Raw genomic sequence first — 26916 nt, forward strand, 5'->3', positions numbered from 1 at the left:
CTCAAAAAAAGATGCACTAGCCAGTATGCATACCTACACGTATGTGGTAGCTCCCTGGATTTTGGTAAGATGGGTGAAATAAATCAGTTTCATTTTCTAAATCAAGTATATACATCATGCCAGTTTCTTTAATTAACGAATGACAATTTCCCTTCATTTACCTTTTCTCACTTGGAAAAGTATGAATAATGAGTGAGAAAACAAACAAAAGAATTTTAGTTGGAATAATTAATTTATTTTAGAATCTTATGAATTTATATATTTATTTATACATTATTATAATCAAGTGAAATCTGATCTGTAAGGACATTTGTCACAGGTTTAAAGTAGAAAAAAACCAAAAAAAAACAAAACATAAAAAGGCACTCATATTAACCATCCAGAAAGCATTTTTTGGCAAAGCACTCGAACAAATATATAGTAATCTCATATCAACACACCAGTAAACATTTCCACGCAGTCCAAGCAATTGAAATGTAAGCAGTTTTCTTATATTATAGCTTTTAAAAGAATAAACATCTTGAACATGGAGATAAAAGCGTATCTGTGTTGGCACATGAACACCTAAAAAATAAGCGCTTGTAAAAAATATGTACAAATATCAATCGGAAAAAGAAAATTATATTAAAATAAAGCCCCTTGACTGAAACGTAACGACAAAGTAAACATCGTGGACAGAAACCAAGCTGAACAAAATCATCTCCGCCATCAACTTTTCTCCTCGGGCACCGTAGTCTTGGGTTTTTCTAGTTTAGGCAGGAAGTACAGCATTTCATCACAGCATCTCTAGAAAAAGTAAAATATATTTTACGAGATGTAAACAAATAAATATCCCAAGTCCACACGAAGTTATCTCCAAACATACAACATTTACACTTGACAAAGGTTAATAAACTTCACAGTTTTAGATTTTGGTAGATAAAAGACGCTGCCAGACACATGTGAAAGGCTTCCCTTATAGTATTCGTCCTGATGTGTAATTGGTGGAATTTTATTTTCCTCAACCGAGAGCGAGGCTAAGTAAAAAAGATCATTCAATATTATTTGTCTGGATGAGAAATATCATTCAGAGAGTACCGCCTTTCCACCCCAACGAAAAACTATTATACAGATTATGAGGTTTGGCATCCACACCGATCAGTACTCGCATAATGTTTGAAAGCTGCAGGTACCGTGGTTCTATGTGCAGAAACATTGAACCTCACTCCCATTTAGAGCACATTTCCACCTATGCTCCTTTAGAAAGACCCATAGAAAAAAAAGTAACTTCGTTTTGGTAACTATTTCTGCTTATGGATATATTTTTTCCTCACGTCATATATCAGCCCCAAAGTAACACCCAACTGGGAGGTGGGATTGAGTTGTGCCCATTATCCATGGAAACCAAACACATGGTCTGGTTAGGATGTATGACGTTACAACGCATACATTTACAACGCCTACCTTTACAACGCAATTTTTACAACGCAGGAACCATTACAACGAACTACCATTACAACGCATTTTTTTACAACGCAATACTTTTACAACGCATACCATTACAACGTAAGTATTGGTAAGTATATAGTATTTTTGAAAATGTAATTAATTAAAATTAATTTATTTTATTTTAATATTATTTTTAATTTATTTTTTCCCTGTACCATTGTACCCCAAAACCCAAACCTAGCCCTGAACCCTAAAAATACCCCTTTACCCAAAAACCCAAACCTAACCCTGAACCTTAAAAATACCCCTTTACCCAAACCTGGCCCTGAACCCTAAAAATACCCCTTTACCCAAAAACCCAAACCTGGCCCTGAACCCTAAAAATATTCCTTTACCCAAAAACCCAAACCTAACCCTGAACCCTAAAAATACCCCTTTACCCAAAAACCCAAACCTGGCCCTGAACCCTAAAAATACCCCTTTACCCAAAAACCCAAACCTAGCCCTGAACCCTAAAAATACCCCTTTACCCAAAAACCCAAACCTAGCCCTGAACCCTAAAAATACCCCTTTACCCAAAAACACAAACCTAGCCCTGAACCCTAAAAATACCCCTTTACCCAAAAACACAAACCTACCCCTGAACCCTAAAAATACCCCTTTACCCAAAAACCCAAACCTAACCCTGTACCCTAAAAATACCCCTTTACCCAAAAACCCAAAAACATTTTTACTATAATTATATACTTACCAATACTTACGTTGTAATAGTATGCGTTGTAAAAGTATTGCGTTGTAATGGTATTTCGTTGTAATGGATCCTGCGTTGTAAAAGTTGCGTTGTAAAAGTAGTCCGTTGTAAAAGTTGCGTTGGAACGGTTGTATACCGGTCTGGATAAAGTACCTGTTGCTGCGTGCTTGTGCCATCAGGCAATTATGTTGTGTAAAAGATTACAAGAATGACCATGTGGCTGCCCTGCAGATGTCAGCCACCAGAACGCCTCTGTTGAGAGGCCTTAGTGGAGTGGGCACCAACTGCCCTCTCGAGGGTCTTTCCTGACCACAGAACAGAAGATCTTGATACTGAGAATGACCAGGTGGAAATGATACATTTGGTTGCTGCCTTGTCTTTCCTGGCTATGGCGCTGATTAATCACTCTGCTCTATCAAGCATAGTTGTTGTAATACTGTACTGCAAGCCTGATCTTTGGTGGGATGCGGAGGGCAGAAGAAAGATGGGAGGCATATGTAATAACTCATGCCAAAAGCCAATACCAGTTTGGGAAGAATACTTGGACAGGAGTTGAGAACCAATTTGTCTGGGTGAATGGTGGCGAAATGGAAGGGCCTACCGTTCGCAAGAATACAGGCTGAAGTCACTGCCACTAAGAGGACAATTTTTGGAGTGAGAGGTCGAACTGGGCAACTGTGTATCAGCTCGACTGGAGATGCCTTTCGACAAGTCAACATAGAATTCAGATTCCCCTCTGGTACAATAAACAAGGTAAAGAAAACCTTTTAGAAAATGTGCCCTAGTGTTGACATAAACAAGGTCAGCTGGTTGGGGAGAGGCATGAAGACTGATACAGCAGACTACAAACTCTTAAAGGCAATACTACTAGGTTCTGTTGGGTTAGATAAATAGTAGAACAACAGAAAGGCATGAGTGACAAGGATTAAACTTGCACAAATTAATACATATGTTCAAGAGTGCTCCACAGAATTGGATTTGAGCTGGGATTCCTGGGCACCAAAATGAGGTCGGCAACCTCAGATGGCAGGCAACAAGATCTGAGCTGGGACTGCACAATCACCACTTCTGCAGTCACAGCATCTGTGGTCTGGGGTACGGGACATGCCCATCATGCTGAGAGTACAAGTTCACCCAGTGAGGGAGATGAGACCAAATACTGAGTGCCAACATAAGCGTATACAAGATCATCCTATCCCACTCCAGGGTGATCAGAATCAGCAGTGCTTGATCTTCCAGCACCGTCAAAGAACCTTCGACAGAAGCAGAATTGAAATGAGCTGAATCATAACACATTTAGCAAGCCCTCAGTGGGACGTTTATGACTCAAAATGAGGTCACTTCCTGTTGTGGACTTTGTGTATCATTCTATTCATAGAAACCACAATCTTGGGTTTGTGACTTCAGGGTGAAGCTCACACTCGTGCTCCTCCAAGGATAAACATCTCAGAGCATCAGATCTCACATTGAGGGAGCCTGCATCCTGTGCCAATAAAAACCTCCATCCCGGAACTCAGTGCCACAGGCAACACCTCTCAACACAGGGTCTATGATCCCCCTCCCCCCTTGTCTATTGATATAATGGACAGTGGTGGTGTTTGTTGTCAGAAAGAATCATAATGGTGCTCCCTGAGATAGAAGGGAGAAAAGCCATCATGGCAAAGAGGATCACGAGCGATTCCAGAAATTTTATGTGCAGACTCAGACCAGAGGCCCCATGCAGTCACGTCAACCCAGTTTTCCACCTCTAAGCTCAGCAAGGAGGCTTCCATGACCATGGTAGCCTGCACCTGCGGAGGGCTGAAGGTATGGCTCTCTAGAAGGTCGGAGGGACACATCACCAGCGCAGATTGGGTTGGAATAGGCAAACTTCTGCACATGATCCAAAGAGGCTTCCTTCGTGTTGAAGTCACTGCTTCCTAAGGTGCCACTAAGGAGCTCTCATCCACCATATGGCATATGTAGGGTAACCACCTCACTCCAGGGCATTATGGAGAACGTCTCAGCCCTGAACTTTTCACCTACAAATTACTGTTTTCAGGTATATTAGTTTAATTATTTCTATGGATATAAAACAAGATTACAACGCTCAAAATTAATTTGTTTAGCACACAAAAGACAAGAAATTATGACCTGGAATGAAGTAGACACCCAAAGGGTATGGCACCAACAGGAAACTGAATTCAGCAGTCGCAGGATGTGGAGAACTTGGATCTAGATCAGCGTCAGAAACCCTTAAATCTACTCCCAAAAGGCTTCCTCCTTGTCCGATTAGTGTAAGGTCTTCAGGCAGGTTGTGTTTAGAACAGTCCACACAAAGGACAACTTCTGCATGGCAGTATGAAAAGATTTCTGGGTACTGATAGTAAAGTCCCGGATGTTATGAGATTTGCAATGCATGCAGATGTTCTTTGACAAGTGCCTGCGACCCTGTTTTCACCGCCACCACAACTCCCATTACTTGTAAAAATACTTAAGGGCAGATTTACTAACAATTTGTGCCAGATTTGCATCTAAAAAGTGATGCATACTGGTGCAGAGTGCTGTATTGTGATTTACTTTAAGACAACTTGGCACTGTAAAGTTGAATTATGTGCAACTTTGCATCACAGGGCGGACTGTGGGTGGTACATGGGCCTTCGCATACAGCTACGCACGGACTCTGATGCACATCCCTATCTACAAATATTTATGGGTAGGGACTGACGTCAAAGGATTATGCCGCCTCGGGGGAGATGTAATGGAGAGCTTTTCTCTCTCTCCAAACATTTCCAACTTTGCATGTGTGATGTACTTTACTGCACACATACAACGTGGGAAAAAGTGTTAAACTTCGTCAAAGCATAGGATTTCTATTAGAAGAGTGCCTTTTCAGTACAAAACCTATGCTTGACATCATATCTTGATGCAAGGTCACCTAAAGTGCAACATCGCTAGAGGATAGAGAAACCAGCGCCATATCCTAGAAGGTAGTTTGGACACTTCCCTTAGCAGATATGGTGCTGTTCTGCTCTCTCCCTTTCATGAAATGCAGCACAACAACTTTGGTTGCTGAGCTGAATTATGTGAAAACTTAGTAATCTGCTTCAGGTATGGTTGGTCAGGCCAAATGATAGCACCATGACAGAACAGTGCTGTGACTCCATGGTGAACCTCGACTTAAGGTAGATGAAAATAGGCATCCTGGAGGTCCGGGGATGCCAGCTAATCCCTGCATTCAGTGCTCGCAGGTCTTGGTTCAAGGACAACATCTAGAACTTCTCCTGTCAAATGAACGTGCTTCAGTGGCAGAGGTCAAAGATGAGTTTTATGCCACCATCCTTATTGGGGACCAAGTAAAAGGAGCAGAATGCATGCCCCTTTCTTTTAGAGGCACCAGCTCACATATTTGTTCTGTAGTACCTTCACCTCAAAAATAGAGATGTGTCGGGAGTATGTCCTGGTGAAAGCCAGAAAGGTGTTTTCATTGCGGATCAGGAGGACGAACCAGTGATCCATCATGATACTCTCAACTGCTGGAAAATAGGAGATCCTCTGCACTCCACACCACCAGAAGTTGGCATGGCTTTAGGGGTGATGGGGGAGTAGGAGAGGTTTTGAGGCAGCAGAGACAGTGGAAGATGGCAGGGACTGAATCAGCTCCTGTTGATGATGTGCTATAGATCCACCCATTCACTAAAAAAGCTTTACATCTGTTGGGTTGTATGGATCAGGGTGTTGGTGCTGCAAGGACGTTTGTACCTTGAATAGCCGTAAATGTTCAGTACTATTGATGAAACTGCCTCACTGGGGTGAGTAAGCCCAGTGAATGAACCATCGCTCTACTAACCTTGAAACGTTACATTGAGGAGTCCGCTTTCTTGCCAAATAGCTGCTCACCATCTAAAGGCTGTTCGTGAGTGTGGCATGGACCTTTCCAGAGAATCTTGTGGAATTCCTCCAAGTGTGATGGCTTTGCCTGAGGATCGAGCTTAGGCATCTTCAGAATCTAAGCCGCACCTCAGTGTGTTTGAAAGCATACCAACCCTTGTTGACCATATATGAGAAGGATATTTACATGTGGTCTGGAAGCAAGATAAATCATTACTGTGAGCTCCCATATGGCATAGACACAGCAAGCTAGAGGGCAGGTGAAATCTACTATGCGGTTGTCGAGGCCGGGGGTCAGGGGTCAAAAAAGACACATGGGTTCAACTTTTCAAAAGAGACTTTGTTCAACTTATCAATGGAAGGGTGTGAAGGCCGGGAATTAGGATCAAAAACAGCAGGTGTGTATTGCTCAACTAGTTATAAACTGAAGGTTTTCCCCAAACAGGCAGGACCGGCTCGAACAGTGCTTCACTGAATGGTAGTAAGGGCTCCGAGACTGCTGATGAGGGCTGCAAGATCTCTGTAAAAATTATCGTTTTTGCCTCTACCAAGGGCGCAGTTAATCCCAGCACTTCTACTGTTTTTCGTACTGCCGTAGTCCACAAAGAAACGTCTCCTAAAGAAGGCCCAAAGGGATATGAGAGAGCCCCTACTGGTAAAGTATGCAAACCACTCCCATATTGTAAATGTAGAAGTAGGCCAGAATGAGTATTTTTGGAACAAAAGTGGCTATCATCCTCCATTCTGTGCTGCCATAACCCTCAGCGGGTACAAAAGGGGCATGAGAGCCAAAAAGTTCTTCCACCCAGGCAAATCTCTGGGAGCCAAGGGTTCGTTTAAACAAAAAGGAAAAAAAAGAACAGGGTTTAACATATTAACATTTGTGCGTTTTTGTGATGTGTGAGACAAAGAATGAGGTCACATTGCTAGCTCTTCCACAGAACGTATTACGGTCTAAAATTTAGAATGACTTGGTCGTGTTATAAAACAGATTTGGCACAATGCACTTTAGGAGCAACTACGGAATGTATATTTTATCTTTTTAATGCTGAAATCTTGTTTTTTCTTTTACATATAAATTAATTGTTATATTAAGTCGGGTCTGATGGCTCAGTAGACTAATGCATCCACTGTAGGGACCTGTGTTCGACCTCATGGTCACCGCTTCAAATCCTGGTAGGTCCACTCAGCCTTTCATCCTTCGGAGGTCAATAAAATGAGTACCATTGAGTTGGGTACCAGTCTGGGTGAACATGCGCTTTACAAATACACATGATATGTTATAATGCATTGGTTGCTGAACTATTATGGTTGTTTCAGTAGAAATATAGTTTATTGAATTGAAACAGGCTTTATCCTTTTCTTTCACCACTCAGATGATTTCAACCGAATGAGAGAATGGTGCCTAAGGCAGCATCAAGTGTGGTGTCTGTGTTGGCCTTGTAGGAGGAGCCGAGTGACTGGGTAATGCCACCTTGGAGGACACAGACTTCTTTGACCGTGCAGAGACTGAAGTCTGGAGAGCGCCGAGTTGCGAGGCATTGGGGGTGGAGCCACTGGAATCATCAAGCCCACACAATGGGCTCCCCCTTGAGGTGTGGCCCACGGGGAACTGAGGATGTCCTGAATAGTCTAGCAAAGCCAGCAGAAATGCCTGGACCTGTGCAAAGTCTGGAATTCTGGCTCCATTTTTTCCCAACATCTGAACAGGCTCCGTCTGCAAAGCAGTGGCCGGAGTTGGGTAAAGGCATTGAGTCTCTGAATGATCCCAGTAGTGAGACTGTTTCCTTGAGAATGAAGAAGGTTTCTCCTTCCTATGGTGTTTTATGCGGGAAGATCTTTTGGGAGAATGCTCCTTGTTGAACACTTTGGCATATCCTGTGGGCCTTGGCTGAAAATAGCTTGGCTTCCAGATCTCTGATGAACAGGAGTTGCATGCCATAGAATCATGGTCAGAACCAGGAGAACACAAGTAGCCGTCATGCGAGTCTGACTAGAATACTTTCTTGCAACAGGGTATAAATCCTGAAATCTTAGAAGGACATCTGACTTAGTTGCTTCTGAAGTGCAGAGGAATTTCATCAGTGAATCACTGAAGTGCACCAGGCCCACTTTGAGGCATTGAACAACTGGAACCGACATCAGTGAGCCATTTGGTATCCAGTATACTCATATATGTCAAAACTAGCAGACTAAGCCATGGGTGAAGTTGTGTGCACTAACTAGTGATGCTGGAGCGCTATTACTGGGGGGTAACGTTTTCAGATCCAGTCTGGCATCTGGTGGATATTCATAAGGGGAGGAATCTGCAGAAATACATATCCATCAGAAAGAAATCTTCCATATAATCCCTTCAGTAGCTGCCTCAGTATGTTGTTTGTGTCCCTGCCCTTTAGAACCCTGCACTACCCCCACCACTTTCGATTCCTGTGCCCCATTGGATCCTGTCATGCCACCCCCCGCCACACTGCCCAGATTTGGACTTTTCGCTTCCGTTTGCCCCTCGGGCCCGGGACTGCACTCCACCCTGCTTTGCTTGCCTGACCCTGTGCTGCCCTCTACCTCTAGGGCCCTCTTCTGCTTTCTTTCCACTCCCCCACAAACCAAGCACCGCAACAAACCCCCTACTCTTGCACTGCCCACTTGACCAAGCATTACTTCTCCTTAGGACCGCGTACTATTCCCTCCCTGCGGGACCCGGCACTTCTCTCAATCCCCTCCTTCTCACCACCCGCTTAGCATCAATCATTTTGGCTGCTCTTTTGTACCATTAATAGGTAATTGAACAAGATTCACCACCATGCAGCACAGGCACAGAAAGAGCTGCAGAGGAGTAAGCTCTACTAAGGATCCGCTAATGCTACTAATTGGATACCTAATCTGTTTATTAATCAAACTTGAAAATATATTTTCAATACACAAAAGAACTGACCTTTCCAAAGCTTGTTTTAACTTGCCATAACACGTAAGTCTTTTAAGACAACAACATATGTAAACATTGCTTTGCAAGTGAACCATTGACACCTAATTACATGTTTAAACCGAGTAAAATATACAGAATATATTATATTGGTCTGGCACTTAAATGGCAATAAAAGATGTAATGCATACATGTTAAAAAAACAACGTGTAAGGCTTAGTAACACTTCAGATTTTTATGCAACATTTGACCAAATATTGACCAGGTTAATTTTATTTGATTTACTCTGGCCATGAATATAAACTCACCTTGCAAAAGGAATGTACGACAGGCTATACCTATAAAAGACAGAAAAAGATATTAACGTTTAATAACAGCTTCAAGTCATAAATTTGATTTTCAAACAATTATAATTCTGCTAATGTATTAGGAGCTATTCCACTGAGCTCCTTGAAGCCTCTTAAAGTGACCACTCACACATCTGCCATCTACTATTTCAGGCTGGCATATTAACACTGATCATCCACCACTCTAGAAATGTATGAGGGCTGAGGTGAAGTACCTAATAAGGAGAAGTTAGGGAGAAACCTTGAGGCTCATTCTGGAAGGCATCACCGCCAGCTGGTTGGGGCCTAGCATTGTGGTGCTCCTCAGAGCTGTTCACTCCTATGTAACTGGGAAGGTAGCACAGAAAAATCTAGCAGGAAGTTTTGTAAAATAACTACTAAACTAACAAATATCCCTCACTGTATCGGACCTCATGGCTGCCTCATCCTGTCCAGAACTGGCTGGGATTCTGTAAGCATGTGGTCTACAGACATACGTCCCTCTGGTACACACCACATCTGCTGAGAAGCCACCCACCAGACTAATTCTTACCTTAGTGGATCCTGACTGAGTAATGTCGCTGATCTCTGGTAGCACAACAACCAAATCACTCCTCACTATGGCAGTTTAAAAAAACTGCCATAATCCAATGAGGAAGGGCCTCTAAAAGCTGAGAGCACAGTAAATAAAGTGTACTAAAAGTGCCACTGGAACTCCTCTGAAGGTGAAGCGCTGTTCTACTATATCACGTTTCAAGCCAGAATTCAGTAATGGCTCATGAATTGCAAGCATCCTAACTTTTAAAAGAAAATCATCCATCCTCTAGCCTGCTAACCACCCAGAATGTGCCTACTCACTTCCAAGAAGGGTTAAGTAGCTGCTCCATCTAGCAGGTGTAATGTGCAACTGCAGCCAGGAAGTCTCTTACTGCGTACAACTCATTTAGTGCTAGACATGTACAACTACAGCAAGGAGCTTCTACCAAAGACACACATTTCCACTGTCATTCTCAACTTAAAATGGAAATGGCCTCCCCTAGATTTTCCATAGTTGATTAAGCCTCTACAAATGAAGCCTTAAAGTCAACAAAACGCGACATCAATATTCCTGAATCTTTAGGGGCTGACTACTTCACTCATTTTAGTTCCTCTCCACATCACAACCCTTAAATGTACACGGGTGTGCATTCCTCCTCACACATACCTATCCGCAAACATACTAAAAGATGGAAGGAACTATCCAAAGGTAATCTGAGCAAGCAGTGCATCAGGAAATCCTCAAACAAATTAAGACGGAGAGGGCTAATCATACTACTCTCCCTAAAGCTAAAAACCGAAAATGCATGCACATCAATGCTAGGTCTCCTCAGGCTCAAGCATGTAAAACAGCAACCTCCCCAAACTGAGACTTGCTATTCATCACTGAAACCTGGTTCTCCCCCCCACCGCACTAACTTCTTTCAACTTACTTCTCTCATTAGTACTCTATCACCCACAGGGATACACACAATAACAAGCATTTACAATGCAATGGTCTCGGCATTATTAAAGGTAGAGCTATTGGCATTGCTCATGACTTTTTCTTTTTAAATCATAAATAAATGGCATTGTCATTTACATTGCCAATAGCTTAATCGTTAAATAAATGGCATTGTCATTTACAATGCCAATAGCTTAATCGCTTGCAAATGCATGACCTATTGCATTTACACCCACACAGAGCCACACACACAAAGCCACCCACACACACATACAGAGCCTCCCACACACAGAGCCACCTACAAAAAAAAACAAAAAAGCTATCAACACAGAGCCACACACACAGAGCTACACACACACACACACACACACACACAGAGCCACACACACAGAGCCACACACACACACACACACACACAGAGCCACACACACACACACACACACACACACACAGTCACACACACACAGAGCCACCCACACATAGAGTCTCACCTATAACTGAGTCTGGTTCTTGGAAAGCGGGGAAGAGGCGACCCTTTGATACCGACTCTAGCAGTTGGTGTCCGTAAGGGGCAGATCCCACATTCCTTTCCATGCACTCACACTTCTAACTGCTCCTAAATGTCTGTGGAGGGCTTGCCTGGTGGAGGGATGTAGAGGGAAAATGTTGCCTTCCTGGTGGCATTGGCCCCTTTCTGAAATGGATTCCTAGTGGTTCCCAGACACCTAACAGCTGCTGACCTATTCACATGTCTACAGTCTGCAAATACGAGCTCCCTCCTTGCTGAGACAGAAACTGCAACATTTGGGGACATACACTGTTGCTGAGGGACTGGTGCCAGAGTAGGGAGACAGGCAGACTCTTACTGGTGTAAGGACGGACATGGTGTTGGGGCAGACCTCAGTGGTGAGGATGGGCACTTGTGGTGCGAGACATACACAAGTGTAGGTGGCGACGGATGTATGGGAGGGAAATGTATGGGGATAGACACTGGTATGAGGGACAGATACTGGGGGAGGGGTGGAAACTAAGCGACAGACACTGGCGACAGGAGCCAGACACAAGTGTAGGTGGCGACGGATGTATGGGGGGTATGGGGATAGTACTGGTATGAGGGACAGATACTGGTGTTAGGGCAGATATAAGCAGCAGACACTGGTGAAGGGGAACAGACACAAACAGACACTTGTGTAGGTGACGACAGATGTATAGGGAGGGACATGTATGGGGATAGTACTGGTATGAGGGACAGATACTGGTGTTAGGGCCGATATTGGGGAGGGGTGGACACTAAGCGACAGACACTGGTGAAGGGGAACAGACACTGGTGAAGGGGAACAGACACTTGTGAAGGGGAACAGACACTGGTGAAGGGGAACTGACACTGGTGAAGGGGAACTGACACTGGTGAAGGGGAACTGACACTGGTGAAGGGGAACCGACACTGGTAAAAACATTAAATCTCCCACCGGAGACTGCGCAAGCGCAGCCTTCGGTCCTCGACCTAAAAATAGGCGAACTCTCAACAACCAACCTATGTGGCAGTACATGTCCGCAGTGTATTAAGCATGGCAGCTAGTGAAGGTTTGCATCCTTTATAAAATAAATCTACAATGGGGAGGTTGTCTGCCATCAATAAGGTGAAATCGAACTACAGGTCCGGGTTCCAAAGTCCCAATTGTTCATGTGATATCTTTACAGTTATATATGGGCGGAATGGCGGATACAAGTGTCTGGCAGCCCAGCCTCTCTTCTCGCGTGTGATTACTACGTCTCAAGCACTCCCAGGTTTGCCGGGTCAGTGCTGGAGTATTGAATGTGGTCCAAGGACGGTTCTTATTGGCATTCTGGTATTTGTAGTCCTTTTAAATAAAACAAAACAGGTGCACATCAGAATTCAAACGAATAAATAAACAGGTATTGATAGAGGGGCGTAAACGTAAACTTGGAAAATGTGTGAGTCGTTTCTAGTCCGGCAGAAAGGACGCCTCGTGTCTAAATGCACTAATGCAAAGGCGAAAAAGGGCCTTATAATTTGCACTTTACTGAGAGCTCCAAGGTACAAGGTGGATGAAGCTTGGGCAGTCGTATAAGGAAGGCAGCACAAGTACCTATACCATGACTACCAGTCGTCCTGGAGACGACTCGTAGCCACCGCCTGGTCATTCAGCCAACAAGAAGCATGCTGGGACTTGTATGCCCGAATCTGTCATGGAAAAAACAAAACTACAAATTCTCCTAAAGTAGGTGGTGATGGCTGTAAAGTCAGGGCGTGATAAAAGTCGTGCTCACGACAGCTAAGAAAAACAGAATAATTAACATAAAACAACGAATTGCATTACTGCAATGTGTGTGCCCCGCAAACTGCCCATGTGGTAAGAAGAGAACACGAGAATAAAGGCATGGGAACCAGCTCAAATAAAAGCACGACAGGGAAGGGCGAACAAAACAACCGAAGCTTCCATTTGTTGTGAAGGAGCCGGATTCAGATGCAAGCAGCACCTAGTGAGAACCACAGCTTAATGCCCTCCGGCCTCCAACTGCTACAACAAGGGAACTTTTAGTCAATGGATTTTTACCAGCCAATTGCGTAAATATATTTCCCACATTGTAAATACACACAAAGCAGCCAACACTGGCTTTTTTCCACCTTCTCTGGCCATGTACCCCTGAGTGCCGGTGTGCACCGAGTGAAGCCCACCGACACTGCCAGTGGTTTCTCCTCCCATCCAAGGCTACGCTTGCACGGACGGCACTGCGCATGCAATGTACATGAACATCAGAGGGCTGCGAGACAGCCGACATCATATCAGCTGCGATTCTAGCGGGCCTTTTTTTTACCAAATGACTACTCTAAACAAACAAATAGAGTAAACAGTTTTCTGAACTTGAGGAACACGCAAAGGGAACATGCATACTCTGTAGTGAGCAGCACTCAACAACGCGATTTAAGGAATACGTCTTGTCTTGGTGAGAAGCATCATGCCCTGTCACCCATCAAGAGGAAGCGTAATTCACGCGGCAACTGAGTGCGTGTCATAGGGATCTGTGGATCAACTGGTTACTGCCAAATAACCACATAGTGTGGCAGCGCCTTAAAACTACTACTCACAACTCCGTCTCTCTGACAGCAATAACTAGAACACCTTACAGACAGCAACAGCAGGCGCGTGCCTGCCAGCCGCAGCCCGAGCACAGATGTGGGAAAACCGCAACAACACCGATGACATCTGAGATGGTGACAGCTGCCAGAACCCATTAGACAGTGTCCGCCGCCTCGTGTGCCCATAGACTGGCAGAGTGCACGGCCAGGACTGCGGTCTCCACCAGCCCCGCGTGCCCACAGACAAGGTGCCTAGAGCCAGGACTGTAGACAGTGCCCGCCGCCCGCGTGCCCATAGACTGGCAGAGTGCAGAGCCAGGACTGTAAACTCCACGAGCCCCGCATGCCCACAGAAGGAATGTAAGGCAGCGTACATAGAGCCAGGACTATAGACAGTGTCCGCCAGCCCTATGACCCACAGCCAGGGGGATGTAAAGCAGAGTGCACGGCCAGGACTGCGGTCTCCACCAGCCCCGCGTGCCCACAGACAAGGTGCATAGAGCCAGGACTGTAGACCGTGCCCGCCGCCCTGCGTGCCCATAGACTGGCAGAGTGCACGGCCAGGAATGCAGTCTCACGAGCCCCGCGTGCCCACATACAGGGTGTTAGGTAACGTGCAGAGAGCCAGGACTGTAGACAGTGTCCGCCAGCCCTACGACCCACAGCCAGGGGGTGTAAAGCATAGTGCGCGGCCGGTGCCCACCAGCCCCGCGTGCCCACAGAGTGAACGCCGGGGCTGTACTCACACAGTGAAGTTGCCAGGGAGGCTGCCCTTGACGCCCTCTCGCTTCCTCTGCTCTCAACTTGGACTCCAACTTTCACTCTCCTGGAAACAAACCGCCTTCTCGTGAGACAGTCTCCGCTTGACGACGAGCGACAGTTCCGATTCCGGGGCGTGTTCACCGAACCAGGGGAGTAAAAGCGAACCAGAGACAGAGCAACAGAGACGCGGACGCCGAAGCAGGGTTCGAGAAACAGGAAAATGTGAGCGGATATGAGGAGGAATGGAGACGGGCAAGGGTGGGACAGAAAAAAAGCAGGAAACGACAGAGAAAGAGTGTCAAAATGTACACAAACTGTAGTGTTCCTACTTGCGAGAGAATTGCAAGGCATTACTTGGGAGGAGAGCAGAGGAAGCGGCTCTGGTTCTCGTCGTCAGTCGAGGAAACTGCAGTGGGCGGAGATCGTATCTTGGATGGCGTCTGCACTTTGGGGAGCAGCGGGGAGAGCACGGGAGAGGGCACCAGCAGGGGTCCCCAGACTGGCTGCTAGAGATACAGCCTTGGCGATGTGTGGGAGGGGTGAGCGCCGGATCCTCTGCACGTAGTGTGGACCTTGAGGGCCGGCTGTTTTTCGGAGGTTCTATCCCCGGCTGGGATCCACTGCAGTGGGAGAGACATCAGAGGTTTGGATTTGGAGTCTCAGCGGTTTTCCTGTGCTGGGACCCTTCGGCACTGGCGGGTGGTGGGAGCTATGGGCCTTGTGGTCAACACAGCATGTGTGCAGAAAAGCGCAGGAGCCGTGTCCTTGCACCGCTTGTGGGTGGAAAAGCGGCAGGAGCCGTTAGCCTCTGAATCAGCACAGTGTGTGTGCAAGGAAGCGGCAGGAGCAGTTTGCTTCTCCTTGCATCATGTGTGGGGGGAAAAGACTGCAGCTGGGCTCCGAGGGCCTGGGCGGAAGCCCCTTCCGTCGTTTCGTGCCGGAGCATGTACGATCTGCATCACCGTGACTCTGCGCCGGCCGGGCAACAATGGCAGCCGCAAACATCCGAAAATTTCGGATTCGGGGGCGTGTTTTGGCCGTTCTGAGTGACGGATGACGTCACAGTCGAAAGAACGCAAAAAACACGCCCCCAAATCCGAAAGAGACGGGGCTTTATTGGAGTGACTCCCTTCTCCTCCAATGGCTGGCCTCCGTTTAGGAAGCCAGCCAATGGAGGAGAGAGGCGGGTTCCAAGCCCCCTAACTCCCAAACATAAATTCTTCGGGACTCCGCCCCCACTGCTTCGCAGTGCGACGGTCCCTCGACCTAAAAATGGGGGCAACATCCTTGTCATACACAAAAACAGCTGAAAATGTTGCACCATGGACGCAATAATCTTTACGTGCACACATTGTGAAACTAAATCACTACAACTCCTGTTTCTACATATTATATCGTCCCTCTAGCCCAAAAATGTAATTTCCTGAATAGTCTAAAGAGCTCATTACCGCAATGGAAAACCACCACTCCTAAAACATTATCTTGGGAGATTTGAATATCTCTTGAAACACACCAAAAACTCTTACAATCAATCAACACCTGTGCATGCAATGACATGGCAAGATGTAGGCCAGGGGTCTCCAACCTTTTCTGTAGTGAGAACTAATTCTGCTCAAGGAAAGTCCTGCTGAGCTACTAGCATATTTTATCACTGTCAAATGCTGATGATATATATTAACATTACACTATGACCACCCTAAGCACAATTATCAGTAGTAACCACCAAAACATTCCAGGTGAAGTTATCAGCAGAATACTAGGAAAACGTTTATCAATATTAAATGCTTGTAATCAAGTAAAATTCAAATCATCACATGCAGTGTGCCACAAACGGTATTACCACAGCAGGAAGTCTCCCCAACTCAGATTTAAAGTGGATAAATATGTTTCATGTGGCAGACCCATAGGCCACGCTGCAGCTTCCACATGCTTAAACACTCTCAACACACTCAGCAAGACCTCCAAATGCACCCACCCCTCAAATCAAGGAAGACCGTCACCCATCCACTCATCACCAGCAGGCTGGACTACGGGAACGCCCTCTATACCGGAATCAACAAATCTCTACTCCACAAAGTTCAGACTGTCCAGAACGCCGCAGCCCAACTAATCCTCAACATCCCACGACAAGACCACATTGCCCAGCATAAACGAACACTCCACTTGTTCCCCGTTGAAAAAAGAGTGCCCTTCAAGCTGCTCACACACACACACCTATAAAGCCCTCCACAACACCAGACTCCAAGACCTCAAACTCCTTCTACACCCCCAAAAGAAACCTCCACTCCGCTGACCCGGCCTTGGCCGAAATCCTCTGCATCCACAGAACCAGACAGGAGGCACACCCTTCTCCTACATCATGGCCAAGACCTGGAATGAACTCTCCCTCAGCATCAGATGAAGCCCCACACTGAAAGCATTCAGGAATAGCCATAAGACCTGGCTTTTTGAATGACCAAAGCTGCACAAATCTCCCCCCCACACACTCCCCCAGTGCCTGGAAACCCTCACAGGTGAATAGTGTGCTCTATACATCCCTGATTGATTGATTGATTGATAGGCCACCACAGTGTGTGTGTTGAGTGTTATCAACAGGCCATGCCATTGGTTTGGCTGTCTGCAACTCTTAAGGGTAGTGAAATGAGCAGTGCTGCCTTCTTTAATATACACAGAATCTCTGAGATTGGCTTGGTTTGGCTTCACCTCTGAGAGCTACTTTGAGGGTGCTAGTGAGCTACCAGTAGCTCCCGAGCTACTGGCTGGAGACCCCTGATGTAGGCTATCCACAACCCCACACATCAGCAAGGCAATACTTTAATTATCTCTACACCAAACTTCAACTTCCAGACCAATGCTAAAGACAGATTGGTCAGGACCATTTTTTCATCCCGATTTTATGTACCACAACTACGAACCATGAAAACAAGCCAACAAAAACCAGTGAAAATCTGGAGTAAATCACTCTCTAAACACTCAAGCTCTGAACATAAACATGTCAACACAGCAAAATTCTTTTCAGACAAAATGTAAGTTATCCACCCTGAACTCCCTGAAAATAAAAAAAATCCCAAATTATGAGATTCCAAAAAGAGACACTCCAATATGGCCCGCATTTAAAAAACTGTATACACAGTTTATCTCTCAAATCACCTCCTCCAAAATTAGCTCCCTTTAGACTAAACACCATCTTTCTTGTGAAAGGAATATGAACAAAATATCCCATCTCTCCTCATGAAAATTAAATTGACATCACATCTCTAGAATGATGCATTTTCCCTTCAGCTCCAAAAACTGCTCAAATTACTCCGCTCCTCAAGAAACCGAAATGGACCGGAAGACCTTCAGAATGTCAGGCCTGTCTGTAAACCAGTGTTTCTGGGAAAAACAAGTGAAAAAGTTGTGGCAACCAAAAATACTAAACAAAACCCAAATAACAGCTCCAAGTCCTTTTCGATCTGGTCTTGGTGCAAAATTGCTACCATTCAAATAATGAATGTGCACATACATTTTTAGATGATAGATATATGCCTGATTGTTTTTCTAGACCGCTCTGCAGCATTCGATAAGGTAAACCACCAATCATTATTTCAGATCCTCGGCTCCAGAATGGGAATAAAGGGAAAATCATGGAGGTGGTTGACATTATTCCTACACTGAGCACCTCAATTCGTGAATCTCCAGCACTTAATTCCATGATTTGGAAGCCAGGTTCAATAAAGTGCGTCTACTTTCTCTGGTTCTTGAGATGAAGGGGACGTGGGCGGAGAGGAGGTGAGCCGAACACAGGTTTCTGGTCAGTGTGGATTTGACACGGCTGTTCAGTTAAGTGGGTCCTAGAGTGTGAAAGGGTTTGTATGTGTGCATGAGGAGCGTGAAGAGTGTGTTTTTGTGAACTGGGAGCCAGTGGCAGTCTTTTATGTTTGTGGAGAGGTGAGTGTGGGAGTTTGAGTGTGAGTCTGGCTGCAGCCTTTTCAATGACCTGGAGTTTCTAGGTGAGATGTGTGCTGATGCGGACAGTGTGTGTTCCCATAGTCCAGCTTTACTCAGTCACCAATATGCTAATAACACCAAGCCATCAGGCATATGCATCATAAGAAAAACCAGTCGCAAACGGGCAGATACTCAGAATCTGCCCCTTTGCGACCGGTATTTTTGCATTTGGGATGCATCATCCCAAATGCAAAAATCGCAATTTAAGTAATATCTAAATTGCGATTACTTAAATTGCGATTGCATTTAAGGAATCGCAAATTGAAATTCCTTAAATGCAATGCATTAAAGTAAAAAAAAATGCGATTTCTCTAAAAGGGGACGCAGATTACCATGAAGTTGAACTTCATGATAATTTGCAAAAACTTTGAAAAATGCACATTTGTGCATTTTTCAAAGTTTCATGTTGCGCACACACATGCCCTTAGGGGCATTAACAAGTGGCCAATGAGAAACGTGACGCAGATATCACATAACTCTGGAAATATCGAATACCAAAAACAGTCAAACCATAAAGGCAGCAGTTCTCTTGCCTGGCCACCAGACTGTGGACCTCTACTGGGGAGCGCATCAAATTAATCCTTACCTTCTTGCTTTCAGGTAAGATTTTTTTTTTTTTTAACTTCTCTTCAGATTATACCTTCCCGATTGATTGCTTACTCTCGCCCCACTGTTAATCATACAACTTCCACTGTTTTAATTGTGATCTGTAAAGACTTCCACTGCTACATGTCTGCGTTTAAAATGCTTTAAATAAATAAAAATAAATAATTAAGTAGACCATAGATTTTGTTTACCCTTAAGAATTTTGGATAACTGTGATACAGCTGTAACATGATTATCTATTCACCGTTCTAACACTTTTGAAAATACTTACTGGACTCCAAAGGGATTTTGTGTTCTTTCATTTCCAAGTTTGGCTAGTACATTAGAAACTAACAGAAATGTTATTTGAACTAATAGCTACAAAGCAGGCTTAAACTAAATTAAAGTGAAATTCCTTAATAACAACAGGGACCCTGTATACTGGTGGAGCGCCAGTAAGCGACTAAATAATAACATTCATAAAGTAAATCATTATAGTGACGTCTAACAATGGAGACATTCAATTAGAAAAGTCCAAGGTCCTCACTACGAGAGGCCCATTAAGGAAACCGGTCCGGCCCCAGCAAGTTACGGATACTGGCTGCTACGGTTACATGCCATTACAATTTGTACCTTGGAAGTCCAGAGGAAAATAAGGAATCACCTATGGAATCTGATTAACTGCATGTGATTTCCTGGAAATTCCTCTGGTTTGTCAGCATTTTTACCTGGATATTTCAACTGCTTTAAGTAATCACTGTAGGAAATTGTCTGGGCCTAGGATTTTTCTTGATACCCATGAAATCTCAATGGACTTAGGTATTTTTATTTTATTTTTATTTAGTGCATTTTTATAAAGCGCGGACATTACCCGAAGGTGTCAGAGCGCTGTACAACAGAGCCAGTTACGTTACAAGAGAACAGTGAAAACACAATAAAATATTACAAAGAAAAACAAAAATGTACAAAGTAGAAATGTCGCATGTAAAGACTACACCTACACTTTCTATATCCATTCACCACAGGGTTTTAAACTGTGTTAAAAATGACTTTTCTGGCCCAGGACTTTCAACCCACACCTCAAGTTATGACTCTAGATTTGTCATGTTGTGTTCACGAACGTTCCCTAAGAAATAACCTTTTACACAAACCTGATACTGAACAATGAAATATGCACTCTTGATGATTCCAATGATGTTGAAATGCTGTTCAATATGCCATTTTAATATTTTTTGTTTTAATCTGTTAAATAAATAATAGAATAACTAGTTATTCGCATCCAGCTTTAGTTTGATTTTAGGGTGTGCAGTGCATTGTGATGGCATATTTCACCTCCCATGAGTTAATTCAGGCACAAACATTTTGATCACCCCTTTGTTGCCTTCAAAGTTACAAATTGCCTCCAACCATCGAACCATAGATAGGGCCACTGGAAATTTTGCGATTCTGTGGCCAATTTGACATAATTATGTATTTTCCGCAATTGCCACGTAATCCCTCTTCTGTTTCTAAATTACATATTGCCTCCAACCACCAAACAATAGATTGTGCCACTGGAAATTTTGCGATTCTGTGGCCAATTACGCATAATTATGTATTTGCCGCAATTGCCATGTAATCCATTATCTGCTGCATAATCTGCAGATTTTAACAAAAAACATTTTTCTATTTCAAGCGGATCAAAAGTTACAAAATATATGGCGACTTGAGTTCCTGCGCAGGGGAAGACTTACGCAAAGTTTGATTGGCCATCTTTAAGTTGCTTACAGCTGTATTTGTGTATTAAATGGTTACATAAAAGGTAAACTCTTTTCCTAGACACAATACCAGGTGTAAAAATTACAAAATAATGATATAATACTACCACGTAATGTGCTGCATTATGCCACATAATTTCCCTTTTTTTGCAGAGAATTTATTCAACCCTGGCATATAATTTGGTCCTTCTCTGTTGCATAATTCCAGTGGCCCTGACCATAGGTAACAAGGAAGAAAGTAGAGGGTCAATTGGGGAAGGCCAGTACAAAGGTTGTACTTCAAGGTAAGTCTTAATTCTAGAGTATAGTGTGTGTCCTTGTCTGTGGCAGAGGGGCAGAAAGCAAATTTCCGTATTGACATGGAAATCTAAAATTACTCAATAAATCCACTTTTCACTTTGAGATGATTACATGGCGTCATTTTAAAATAACAGCACTGGCTGTCAAATATTACCTCGCCCAACAAATATTGTAGTGTAGTTCCTATATTCCCAATTGGCTCTGCGCATTGGAATAACAAACGATAGTTTAGACGTAGGACTGAGGTCGACTAGGTCTCTATTGAATATGTTAGACTTAATTATGAATGCCAGCTAGCTCAGAGGTCACTAGAAACTTTCTCGAGTAAACAGGTAGGAGTTAACTATCCTGAATAGACAAGAAGGGATTAGCTTCTGACAACCGCATTAACATGACAACTTTGCTCCCTCCAGAATAAGGAGTATATCTTCAGAGTCGTGTGAAAACAATAGACAGCTAATTCACTCAGTCAATCGTGCATGCTTAGTTTCACCAGAGTGCAGAGAAATAGAGAGACGGGCGTTTTCAATAAAAGTTGTTATTTATTGAGCAGTCCTCTTTCTCGTGCAAGAGAAGTGAATTGCCACAATTGCAATACTTGTTATAAAGTAAAGTGCGTACAGTAAAAGGAGTATTATGAAATAATACTGTAAAAGCATTTATATGGTTTCTGAGCCATATGATAGTTAAAATGGATAAAATATATACATACATAAAATCATTGACTAAACGTACTCAACTGGTGCTTCTAAGATACGCCTACCCCGGTGTACCTAACCTAAGCCTAGTATGTGGGAAGGAGTAAGTGAGCTGCAGTTTAAGTTAAGTTAGTTTTTGCCAAGAATCTGAATCAAGAATTCTCTGAAGGATTTAATCAGCTCCGTACCTTGGTTATAGAATGAAGGAGGTCTTGTATCTCTTTCTCAGGATTCGATTTCCCAGCAACCCGCGAGGGTGACTGGAAACACTGGAGCTGGATTTCTCGGCAAGAGAAAAGACAGTGTCTCTCTCAGTGCGTCAATGGGAGGGTCGGCTTCGGCTCTCGCATCAGCTGGGCTTCGGGCAAGTAGACAGCCGCTCTGCTCCGAACCACCGTGTGTTTGCTTAAGGCAACGTTGGTATATTTATACCTGGAAGGTGCCGAGTTTGACGTAAGGTTGGACATAAGACGTCACTAAGAACTAACAGTTCTTTCTGGACTCCAGGAGTTCTTGTTCAAATCAAAACAAAAGCAGGGGGATTTCCCGGGCTGCTGGAGGCTTGGTTTGTTTAAAGAACGCGTTGTACTTTCTAGGAGTCTATGGGAGTAGCCTTGTCGTATTTGGACTGCATTGGCTATGACTAAATATGGATATGATTCTTATGCCTTTATAAGGATATGTTTTGTTATAACCACATAAGGGCATGAATCGGGAATATTTAAATAGGGTCCTAGATACGTTTTCAACAATATTACCTCGTCCGTCTATCAGTCATGAAGTCAAATTTGTTGGTTTGGTTTCAAATATATTTTTATTACATGTACAGGCATATTATGATACCATTAAGTACAACCAAATACCACATAAATCAATCACACCTTCTCAATCTAGTGAGTATATCTGGGTGAAAACGGGTATATTTCAGAAGAACAAAGATACTGGACTGTGTTGACTCTGGCAACATGGATAGTAGGGAGGTAACCTTCTCCTCAGAAATAGAGCCCAAGATGAGGAAGAAAAAGAATTTAAGGATCCCTCGAAAGCAGGCTCCCTCATTGAAGGGAATATGAAGAATGACTAACTGATGCTCGATGGACTCATAAAGTATGGTAGAAGAATTGATGTCCCTTTTTGTAGGTTACAAATACTGAAAAAAACTAAATAAATATCCATATTCTTGGATACCTAAATTATTTAAATGTATATAGTAGTACCATTCTCGTTGACTGACCACATGACATTTTTCCATTCGCTACAAATCAGTGGCAAATGTAAACTCTTGCAGCATCTTTCCTAGCTTCCCATGTGACCTCTAAATCTGACCTGGAAGACTTTGTTAAGAAAGGGATAGTACCACCTGAACTACGTCATCAATATCCAAGGGTAAGTGATTCACCATTTATCCTTACCGAGAAAGATGGTGACGCTGTCCCCGAGTTAATATGACTAAGATCTACGGAGGGTTCTGAGAACATGTGATTATGTGGGAAGAGCAGAGGTCCTCTCCTACTGACCCAGACTGCAAACCGTAGCCATTTGGCTGTTAAAAAATGGAATTGATTTGCAGAAAACCCCATTATTGTAAAATTCAGAATGTCATATTCTGCATGAGTTCCCACGTTTGTATAGCATGAAAACTATTTGGGGGTGTCTCCTTACACAATAACCCCTCAGCAAGATGTGCAGAATTTTTGTCAATTTCACAAGGAAGCATCTATTTCAAACTTCATTTGCAAGCCACTAAAGGGAAGAGAAAAACTGTGTAAGGAGGTGGCATTGGGGGTAGGAGGGCAGAGTTTAGTTGTGTTTATTTATGATGGATTTCATTGCAATTACTGTGCAGGAGGGGATCAGGAATTTCGTCCACTCATAAGACATCAGAGGTAAGGAAATAGATTTCAGCCACAGAATGCTGATGTGTCATGTCACATCCCCCTTGCGGTCGTGGTCCATTGATAAAGCAAAGACTAAACAGTAGAAGATCTACAGTTGATATTTGAATTTTTCTAAACAGGCCCCTGGCGCACTGTAACGACCTGGGGTTGCCCCAAACATTGGTATGTGGTCCAGCTACAAAGACAAAAAGGTCAAACTCTACCTCTAACCCATTGTACCCTCTGCAGAATATCGACACAAACATAGACTTTCAAACAGAACACTGGCCCTTTAAGGAGGATTGGGAATTCCAATGGGAGGAGTCACGTCAGGACACGGAGACGTTTTATGCCACAGAGTACGAATCAGGGGTGTGCTTGTTCACCCAGGAGGAGGAGACGGAGAAGCGGAGCGGAGTAGGAGAGAGCGTCGAAGCCGAGCGGAGAGCGGAGACGCGGGACGAGACGAGGGCAGGAGTCGTTGCAGGAAAGAGTGAGGACGAGAAGCCAGGAGGCCACCGACACCACGAGCCGCCCAGCCATACACCCGCGGGAGGTGTATGGCTCAGCCAGGTACGGGACAAACTCCGGGGCTGGGTCAAAGGCAAAACTACGAGTAACGACGTACCTTGAGGCATCCCCTCCCAATCTTGGTGTACCCTTTCCTGAGCACTAATTCCCCATCACGTCGGCATCTAAGTTAGGTGTGTTGCACCGGTAGGGTGACCCTCACTCCCTTTCCCCTGTAAGCAAGTAGAACGTGTGGACAGAATACTGATACCTGCTATCTTTCTCTCCCTGTGTACTCAACCGAGCGGCAAGACGGAGATTGACGAGCCTGTTCCGCGACGAAGACTCGACAGGGAACACCGAGCCTCGGCAGTGGAATCTGGGATCAGAAAAGCCGCGAGTAGTCGTTCTCCAAGGGGGAAGTTAACATCTAAAAAGAAAAGTTCAGACTCTTTGTATCTGAAAATAAACCCTACGAAAACTAAGATCAGCGTCTTGCCTATTCCTCCCGCACCCGTAACACGCACTTTGCTAAGAAAAGAAAGAAATGGCACCAAAAGAGCATCTTGGAAAGAGTGGAATTAAAAAGAAAAACAAAATGGAACAACCCTGGCTGTTCCCCTTTCAGTTGCAGGTCTATTCTTGTCAATGTTGCACAAGTTACTTACTTGTGTAACGATATATCTGTAAGAGACATTAGTTAGTGATAGATTCCTTACCCAAGAATATCCCCAGGTGTCAGGCTGGATCCGTAAAGTTTTTCTGCTTAGCAGTACCTCTGCGCGCCAGTAGGTGGCGTCCTGCGGCTCTGCGTCCGTCCCTGGCGTCTAAAGCGCCGAGATGACGTCACGGGGTGTACTTAGGCGCCACCCACGCGCGCTGACGTCAGTTCTGCACACAACTATTCTGTGCCAAAACGGAGAGCCATGCAAGAGATTGACAATTGGTGCATAAAACTAGGGCCCTAAAAAGGGAATGACCTTAACCCTAGCAACCAGTTCGCAGAACGGGGAGGATGGGTGGGGCGGTAAGGAATCTATCACTAACTAATGTCTCTTCCAGATATATCATTCACAAGTAAGTAACTTGTGCATCTGAAAGAGACACGTTAGTGATAGATTCCTTACCTTAGAATAGATACCCCAGCAATACCAACCCCGGTGGTGGGTCTGCGAACAGGATTACACCAGAAAATCACGAAGCATAGAACGGCCAAAGAAGCCGTCTCTCCGGACCGGACTGTCAAGGCAGTAGTGCTTGGTAAACGCGTGTAGCGAGGCAAACGTAGCTGCCTGACAAATATCCTGCAGGGGGACACCGCGTCCCAAGCCAGTAGTGGCTGCTGTTGCCCTGGTCGAATGGGCAAGCAGCCCCACAGGAGGCTCCTTCTTGGCCAAGGAGTAACTTGCTTTGATGCACAGAATGACCCACCGGGGAATGGTCCATTTGTGAACCGCCTGACCTTTTTTGGAGCCCACGTAGCCAACAAAGAGTTGATCATTCACTCGGAACTCCTGTGTACGCTGCAGGTAGAATGCGAGCGCACGTTTTGGGTCCAGACTGCGGAGCCTCTCCTCTTCCCTTGAAGGATGCGGAGGCGGAAAGAAGGTGGGCAAAGTGATGGTCTTCCCAATGTGGAAGGGCGTGACAACCTTTGGCAAGTAAGAAGGACGGGTCCGGAGAACCACCTTGTCTGGATGAACAGAAAGGAAAGGTTTGGTAGGAAGAGCCTGGAGCTCACTCACTCTCCTGGCAGAGGTGAAAGCTACCAGGAAAGCAGTCTTGAGAGTAAGAAGACGTAAAGGGACAGTTATGAAGGAGCTCAAAGGGAGCGCACATCAGAAAAGTCAAGACAAGATTCAAGTCCCACTGAGGCATTATCAAGGGTACTGGTGGAAACGTATGCTTAATGCCTTTAAGAAAATGGTTAACCACCGGGGACTTAAAAAGAGAAGGCTGATCTGGAAGGGTCCACGACCCCACCCCGCCCTGTTTGTTGCAATGCCACATGGCGATGGTGTTGTCCGTGAACACCTGCACTACACTTCCCCCGACAGAGGGAAGGAATGCCTTCAATGCAAGCCGGATCGCCTGCAGCTCCAGAAGGTTGATATGAAGCCGGGACTCCACCAGAGACCAGAGGCCTCTGATATCCGCCTCTCCCATATGGCCTCCCCATCCCAGGAGGGACACATCCGTCACCACTGTGTGCTCCGGTTGGGGAAGGGAGAGGGATCTGCCACTGATCCAATCGCGATTCGAGAGCCACCACTGCAACTGTCGTGCAGCGCCCTCTGAGATCTGGATGTGATCCGACAGGTTGCCCTGGTGCTGTGCCCACTGGAACTTCAGGTCCCACTGCAGAGCCCACATATGCCATCTGGCATGTGTCACCAGCAGGATGCAGGAGGCGATCAGGCCCAGAAGCCGGAGGGTCATCCTGACAGAGGCTGAAAGAGCGGCATCATAATCTGAGTATCCCGGACTCGCTGCTCGGGAAGATAAACCCGAAACAGTGTGAATCCAAAACCGCTCCGATGAAGGGGAGCTTCTGAGAGG

The 26916-nt window shown here is 44.8% G+C and overlaps 1 protein-coding gene across 1 annotated transcript in view; it reads right to left on the reverse strand.

Moving 5' to 3' along the window:
* Positions 1 to 213: 213 nt before the first annotated feature.
* The window catches only part of SFT2D1 (SFT2 domain containing 1), a 277930-nt gene continuing 251227 nt past the window's right edge, over positions 214 to 26916 (reverse strand). Inside the window, exons 7-8 of the mRNA XM_078648608.1 lie at positions 9278 to 9307; positions 214 to 786 (exon numbers count right to left, since the gene is read on the reverse strand). Coding sequence (XP_078504734.1) covers positions 747 to 786; positions 9278 to 9307 — 70 coding nt within the window. The 3' untranslated portion in view covers positions 214 to 746. The remainder of the gene's footprint in view (positions 787 to 9277; positions 9308 to 26916) is intronic.

The sequence above is a fragment of the Lissotriton helveticus genome, chromosome 6 (genome assembly GCF_964261635.1).
Source record: "Lissotriton helveticus chromosome 6, aLisHel1.1, whole genome shotgun sequence".
In the NCBI taxonomy this organism is placed as follows: Eukaryota; Metazoa; Chordata; class Amphibia; order Caudata; family Salamandridae; genus Lissotriton; species Lissotriton helveticus.